A 7,715-nucleotide genomic window follows, 5' to 3' on the forward strand; every position below is an offset into this window, starting at 1 on the left:
CAAGAGCCGCCATCACTCCAGCCATCTCTTTTTGTCTTATGAAGTCCTGAGTTTTTTGTAGTTATTTGTTTGTTACTATGGTTTGTCTTACTTGTTGAGATAGGGTAACATATAGTCCAGGGTAGCCTATAACTCCTGGTAATTCTGCTGCCTCAACATCCCGAGTGGTGGGATCGCAGACATAGATTACTACACTGCTATCCACCCCGTTATTAATGCTCTAGGTTATCTGTAGATCTGCTTTGCTGGTTTTTGAAAGTGTATGATTTGTTCTAATAAATCATTTCTGTGAAAGCTATATGGATTGTATCACCTTTTGGATTTAAACACTAGTTGTCAGACTAAATATTACTTAAAGAAAAAGAAAAAGAAAAAGGAGCAAAAATTGGTGTAAGTAAATAGGGAAAAAGAGAATTGTAATTAAGGATGAAGAAGACGAAGGTGCTCACAGTGGTGGTTGAACGGGACAAAAGAACTCAGTTGTGATTCCATAACTACAATGGCTATAATTCTACCTGTATACAATTCACATATTGACTCATTTTTATGGCTATAAGGACATTAGAACAAGAATAACCTAAGAAATATTTTCCTTGAACTCACTTATAACGTCTGCGGATAACAACATAGCAAAACAGACAATTCAATGTGATTGTTAATTTTTTTTTTTACCAGTTGCTCTGTTTGTTGAATTCTTTTGTTGCATTTTCACAGAAGAGTTTGACAAGTCACACATGGAACAAAGGAGATCCAAGTAGGTCCTGGCCTGTTCTTGCAAAGCTCTGAAGTGCTTGACCTGGAAAAAGGTAATTGTCAGCGTGAATGAGGTGTGTTGGCTATTTAGGTAGCACATGCTTGTGTAGTTGGTAGTAGGTGATTGATTATTTTTTAAAAGTCATTTGTTATGTCAATGTTTTTGCCATTGTCCTAAAATATATTTGTGACTCATGGGAGATAATTGAAAACACACTGGCAGGTCTGTCTGTCCATCTGCTTCTTGTTATAATTAAAGCTGTCTGCACGGTCTGGGAAAGGGGAACACCCAAGGCTTGTCTCCAGTCTTTTCGGATTTTCTGCTAATTTTCACATTTCTTTTTCGTTTCAGAGAAAGAATCCACTGAATACTCTTCTCTGCTTCCTTATGGGAGTTTGTGTAGCTTGGACAAGGCCAAGGGCAGGGTGAGTTGGGACGTTTCACTGGAGAAACTCAAGTGGCTAGGCTTCTCTTCTCTGCAGGAAGTTCATCACCTGTCCTTCCTTTCTATAATCCCAAGAGGAGCTTACGCAAGTAGATAGTTCATTTCCCCACAGAAACACAGAAAAATGTTCTTTTGTTTTTTCTTTTTTTTAACAGATGCTTTGAGTCTAGATAGACTATGTTTTAGATACTGAGTACAAAGCGATCTGAACAACACAACCTTGGCTCTTATGGAGTTGGCATTCTCATGAGAAAGACACATTATATCAGCAAACAATATGCACCCCAGGTTTTTATAGTGCTGAACAGCAGGTGGAAAGGAAAAAGTGGGGAGAGACTAGAGGGGAGAAAATGCTCCTGCTTCACAATAGTGTATCTCTGAGACCACTCAGAGGATTAGGTCTGAAGACACTGAGGGAGCAAGCCATGGCACAGGGTGAGGACAAACCGCTCAGGTGGACAGCAGACGTAAAGGTTAGTACAAGGGTCCAGGTAGGAGTAGAGTTGGGGGTGGGGGTTGGACAGAGACCAAGTCACAGTGGCTCTTAGAAGTGATTAATTGCATCCATAATAAAGAGCCGTAAGACAAGGAATGACCCAAGAAAGCTCAAAGTCTAAGGAAATGTGTGTGCACACAGTGGACTTCTATTCTACTATAAAGAATGAAAGCATGCCCTGTGCAGGAAGATGGCTGGAACTGGAGACCACAGTGTGAAATGAAATAAGCTGCACACCCCAGGGTTCTGGTTTCTGCTTCTAATCTAGAGTCCCAGCTGCAGAACCATTGACAGCTGAGGCCAAACAGCTCTTGGAGATGAGCTCTGTCCTGTACACTGCAAGGTATTGGACAGTCCTTGCCCTGTACCTGCTTGGTACCAGGAGCCAACTCCACTGCTAATGGTGGCCAACCCAAGATGTGTTCAGTCCTTGCTAAATGTGCCCCCCTGCAATGGCCCACATGACTTTTGGAAATGACAAAAGAATAAACTGTCAGCATTTGAATTTAAAGGATAATAATTTATGTTGAGATTCATAAAGTGAGCTTAATTCCAACCACTAGGAACAGTTGCAAGTGATTTTTGTTTAAAAATTTACTTCAGAGGCAAATCTGTGGATACTTTTTCTCAGTTCCCTAATTCTTCTTTCATGCCTTATAAAAACATAGATTGTGGGCTGGATAGATGGCTCAGGGGTTAAGAACACTGGTTGTTCTTGCAGAAGACCTGGGTTAGAATCCCAGCACCTACATGGCAGCTAACAACTGTCCTAACTCCAGTTCCAGGGGCTCCGACAGCCTCTTCTGTCCTTTGTGGGCATTGCATGACACAGGTATGCTTACCTACATGGAGGCAATACACCCATACACATAAAATAAAAATTAAAAAAACATGATTCTGAATGGAATCATATCACTGTGTCAGTTTCTTATGGTCATATGGAGTGTGGTCATCATATATTTATGGAGTATTTAGCACTGAGGAAGTATTGGAACAACAAAATAAATCTTGAGACCAGGGAGCAGATGCTGGTCAAAGCTTGACTCTGCCTCTGGAGTGGAATTCTTCAGTCATACGTCTACACCAGCCAACCATCGAGGCCTGCGCAGTTTGACTTGAACACAATAGTTGCCATGGAAAATACTAACTGCTTCGAGCAAAACAACGAAAGAACAGAAAGGGAATATGACCAAATGAATTCGCTTCCCCATATAGTGCCTCTGAGATCCAGATGTTCCCAGAGCCTTGAATTCCTTTCTGTAATTGCTTTCAAGTGGGAGGCAGACATACTGAAAGACTGTGGGAGGGCAGAGCCAGGGAACCACTGAGCCACTCACTCTGGAACTCAAGCAAGATCAGTGTCTGCTTTTGGTTATGTCTTATCCTGGTCTAGTAAATCTTGTCTTGTTTGGCAAAGGGCCATTTGGAGTCATACTTTCATTTCCTGCCCATCTTTTAGGGGCCAGCAAAGAAGAAAAAAATAAGCTTCATTTTGGAGTGTTTTGAATAAAATATTCATTTGTAATAAAGGTCCATGAGACAAGGCATGACCACAGAAAGTTCAGGGTGTAAAGCAGGTGTGGCAGATGTGCACAGTGATGTTTTATATTCAGTCATAAAGAAGAATGAAGTCATGTCCTATGCAGGAACGTCGATGAAAATAGATTGTTGTGTTCAATGGAGTAAGTCCGACTTAGGACAATTAGTGCATGTTTTTTCTTATACGTGCAATTTAGAGAATTTAAAATGGACATAAGGGTAAAAGGGGTCTATTTGGATATGGAAGACCAGGGCAGAGGTGAAAGGGAGAGAAAAAAGGTGCAGAGAGTGTTGTATGCATGTATGAGAATGTCACAGAGAAACCCAGTTTTGTACAGTTGATATACAATAAAAATTATAAAATTGAACAAAACCAGAATCTTGATAGCCTTTAATTCTTTTCATGAACTCAAAAAGAGCCACATTTCATTTGTTTTGGTTCAGTGCTTTCCAAAGTATAAAATGTGTACTGATGGGAACCTTTCTATGCCTTAAATAATGTAAATCTCGTAAGCCAGTAGACACTGGGGACTAATAAGTAGATACTATCTCTGTGAGGATTAAATGAACAAGAATATTATGTTAATCTCAGTTAGTGGTAAGAAAATTGAATGTTTTACTTCATACCATCATTCATCTGGCAGAAATAACATTCATAACTAAATTCTTCTAAGATATTTCCCCACGAGATTAGCACTACACAGTTAACCTGCTCAGCACAAACGTTTTAAAAATATTCCCTCGTATGCTAATGAAGTCTCATGAGAATGATTTTAATGTGCAATAGGTTCTTTTCACATGACAACAATTAGCATTCCACTCATGTACTGAGCAATCACTTCTTAGGCACCTTGTTCGTGGACAGTGGGAGATGCTAGTATTGCTTTTCTGTTTACAAAGCACGTTCATCTGTGAGATGAGATTTGAATTTCACCATAACTTTTGGATGGATCTATACAACAGGCCCTCTATCGACAGACTGCATTCACAGATTCAATCACTTGAAAACAATGGGAAAAAACACACAAAATTGTGTCTTTCATGCATATGCACAGATTTTTTTCCTTCTCTTAATTCCCTATACAGTGTCATACAGCAAGATTTTTGCAGGGTTACATTGCATCAGGTATTAGGGATAATCTAGAGAGGAGTTAAAGAATTTAGGTAGATACGAGTTATATGTTAATGTCACCATACCATTTCCTATGAAATTTGAACATCTATATATTTTGATATCCGCAGGGGCTCAGAACACAACCTCTCATGGATACTAAGGTATAGTTGCACTTAACGATTATCATTTAACATAACAGAAAACTGAGGCTCAGAAAAATTAACTGATGGAGCCAGTGAACATCCACTGATTAGGTTTTAGAATTGAGATTTGGTTAAAGAAACATATTCTTTCTATTTGACAGGCTCACATGCCAGTAGTCTATGCAACTCCCTGTTCAGAACATGAACTAGAGTACTGCCAAGGTCAGACCTTATTTATACTTGGATATTCCCAGGAGCTACAACACTTCGGCTCGTCAAAGGTACTTACTACATTTGGACTGAATGAATGACTCATAAGAAAAACAGACTTTGCAGAGTCTACTACCTGCTTAACGGCTTCTGCTCTGCTGAGAGGTGGCTGCGGGCTGGGCTTCAGGTCTGGCTGGACTGCAGAGATCCACGCCTGGCACTGCTGCAGCGTGTCTTGTCGGCTGACATGCTTCTGAAGCTCATATTCCAAACTCCGATACACCTGAGAACAGAGTTGACTTAATTTCTATCTAGAAACATCACTGTAATTGATGAGCAGTCACTTTAAATCCTCAGGCCTCCCCAACGCTGTGCACACATCTAAGGTGATTGCATATGTTCCAAAATGTTGCAAAATGCAATCACCATAACTCAGTTTATAATTTCTCAATATATCCACACATTACAATGTAATATACTGATTAGGAGATGATAACAGGCCCCGTGGTCATATAAGGCCCAAAATATGTTATAGTACATAAAGTCATTGGAATAAATGTTCAGGAACATAAGTCAGAGGGGTATAAATACTGTAATTTTTGTTTAAGATAGGCACTAAAAGGTAAAATGAAACACCATCTTTAAAAGATAACTTAATTTCTCTGTCATGGTTTTGCCATTGGAATAGGGTCCAATTAGAACTATATAACCCGTGGAAGGGAGTGGGGTTCCGAGGTCTTCCTTCAACTTTGGAAATTATATTTTGGAACCATTCATCTATTTTTTTTCTGTTCAGTTAATTTGTTCTCAATCATCCAATCAAGTTTTCCCACTTGAGCTACAGAGATAGAATAGCTCAAGGCTGCCCGTGCAGCTTAGTGAATCCTTTTTTCAAAAGAAAAAGTAAAAAACAAGTGTGGGGCTACATCCTAGTGCCTAGTGGAATAGTTAGCATGTGAAAGGCCCTAGATTCATTCCCTAGTACCAAGAAGGGGGCTCGTTCTCTACCATTTTTGCAAACTTTAGGACATTCAGTGTTCTAAGAGTTTCATCTACTTTTTGAATTTTGAAGCTAATGGTTGTTTTTGCAACATTCATCAAGTTTTTAAAAAAACTAAGTTGTACATGCAAAGAAAAAGCTTGCTCTCAAGGCAGTCAGTGAACAATGGATGTGTGTGGAATGAGAGAAGGAAGGGCCTATCAGAAACTCCCTGCCACAGCCATGATATTTTCTATACTCTCTTCTTTTCCCCTTTGTCACTATTTGCAACTTTTCCTGGATTTTTTTTCCTTAACCATTTTAAGGTGAAATTTTCAAGTCCCAGGAATCAATCAACATTATTGATCTATCTTGAACACAGATCACTCTAAGTCCCTTATCGTACTAGTTCCTCCTGGCTATCCCAATAACAACAACAACAAGAAATACAAGGAAGACTTTTAAAAACTGATACAAACATTTGATATCACTAAAAAATTCTATAATAACTAGGCATGGTGGAATACACATTTAGTCCCAGCACAGAGGCAGGTAAACCTAGAGGCAGAGGCAAGTAGAGCTCTTTGAGTTCAAGGTCAGCTTAGATTACATAGCAAGTAGGCCAGCCAGGGTTACACAGTAGGACTGTATCTCAAAACATTTTTTTTTACAATAACAGAAAGCATTTCACGTATGATACTTGTTTTATTTAAGGAGCAATTTTTACTTATCCTAGATTTATCTCTATAGCATTAAGAAATTTGTTTTTATGGACATGTACCTAAAGCCTAAGAACTGGCAGTACTTAATCTCTTTATGATGTCTATACAAATGCACAAAAACACTGAATAAGAGTAGAAACTAGGCTTCACAGTGTTAACTGAATGACTGTGGGGATTAAAATTCATTCATTTTAGTAATACGGAATAAATGGAAAGCTACAAAAATACTACTGGTGAACAAATAAATAAAAGCAGACAATATAACTTTTCCCTGTTTGTTTTGATAAGGTCTCACTCTGTAGCCCAGGCTGGCCTTGAACTCATGGCAACCATCTTGCCTAAGCCTTCCAAGTGCTGGGAATACAGGCATGAGCCATTACACCCAGCTTACTAAATTGTTAACTTTTTTTTTTTTTTTCCTAGACCAGGGATTCTTGTCACCCGGGCTGGCTTTCAAGCTGAAATGTGTTAAGAATATCTATGAACTTTGGAGCCTGTGGACTCCACATCCAGAGTGCCGGGGTTATAGGCATGTGCCATAACTCTTGGCTTATGTGGTGCTGAGAACTGAATGATACTAGGCAAACTATTAATGGAGCCACATTCTGAGCCAATTATTTTTTCTTAATGCTTTGAGCAAAATGATTGGAAAAAAAAACCCCAATACCTGAAGTTCACAGCTTTGATACATTAAGCAAACACATGCTATGTTTGTGTTGGGGTGATGCAGATGCTGTGCATTCTGCCCTCTTATTTTCTGTCTGGCAAATCATTGAAACTCTCCCAAAGGCTTAGGCATCAATCCTATTTGTCGAAACTCTGCCTGGACAGCCTTGCTCTGTGACCCATCACGCCACAGAGCACGCTGGACGACTCACCCTCTGGGCGGCGCTGCAGAGTGCTGAGTAGCTGTCTTTTGTACCCTGCAGGTGAGCATGCACACTCTGCTTCAGCTTTGATTGCAGGTGGTCCGCACACTGGCCGATCAAAGTGTCTCCTTTGATTTTAAGGTTGTTCAGGTGCTCTTCAAAGCCCGCGATTTCTTCCATCATTGCCTGCGAAGATGAAGCAGCACAGGTGAAACTCCCATAATTCCACTCTCAGCTTGAAACAACCTCTTCATTAAGTAGAGAATTTAAGATCGTAATTTCATTGTCTAATAAAGCTTTTAAAATAGTTTTATGATTTATCTTGATATACATTAAGTAAACACACACACATATTTCAAGGATCCACCAATGGGAGGCGTGAATAAATCTGTGAGATTATTCCCATAGCAATGAAGCAACTTTAAGACTAGAGTGTGTTCATAG

The 7,715-nt window shown here is 39.6% G+C and overlaps 1 protein-coding gene across 1 annotated transcript; it reads right to left on the reverse strand.

Moving 5' to 3' along the window:
* Positions 1 to 672: 672 nt before the first annotated feature.
* Positions 673 to 7,479, reverse strand: LOC103745980 (nesprin-1-like; the record flags this gene model as incomplete). Its single annotated transcript, XM_008848029.3, has 3 exons — positions 7,281 to 7,479; positions 4,838 to 4,984; positions 673 to 796 (listed from the first exon to the last, which is right to left on the reverse strand). Coding segments are annotated over exons 1-3 (445 nt in total), but the record flags the coding sequence as incomplete, so codon positions are not given.
* Between the last annotated feature and the right edge of the window lie 236 nt (positions 7,480 to 7,715).

The sequence above is a fragment of the Nannospalax galili genome, unplaced genomic scaffold, assembly GCF_000622305.1.
Source record: "Nannospalax galili isolate Female #2095 unplaced genomic scaffold, S.galili_v1.0 scaffold21604, whole genome shotgun sequence".
Classification (NCBI taxonomy): Eukaryota; Metazoa; Chordata; class Mammalia; order Rodentia; family Spalacidae; genus Nannospalax; species Nannospalax galili.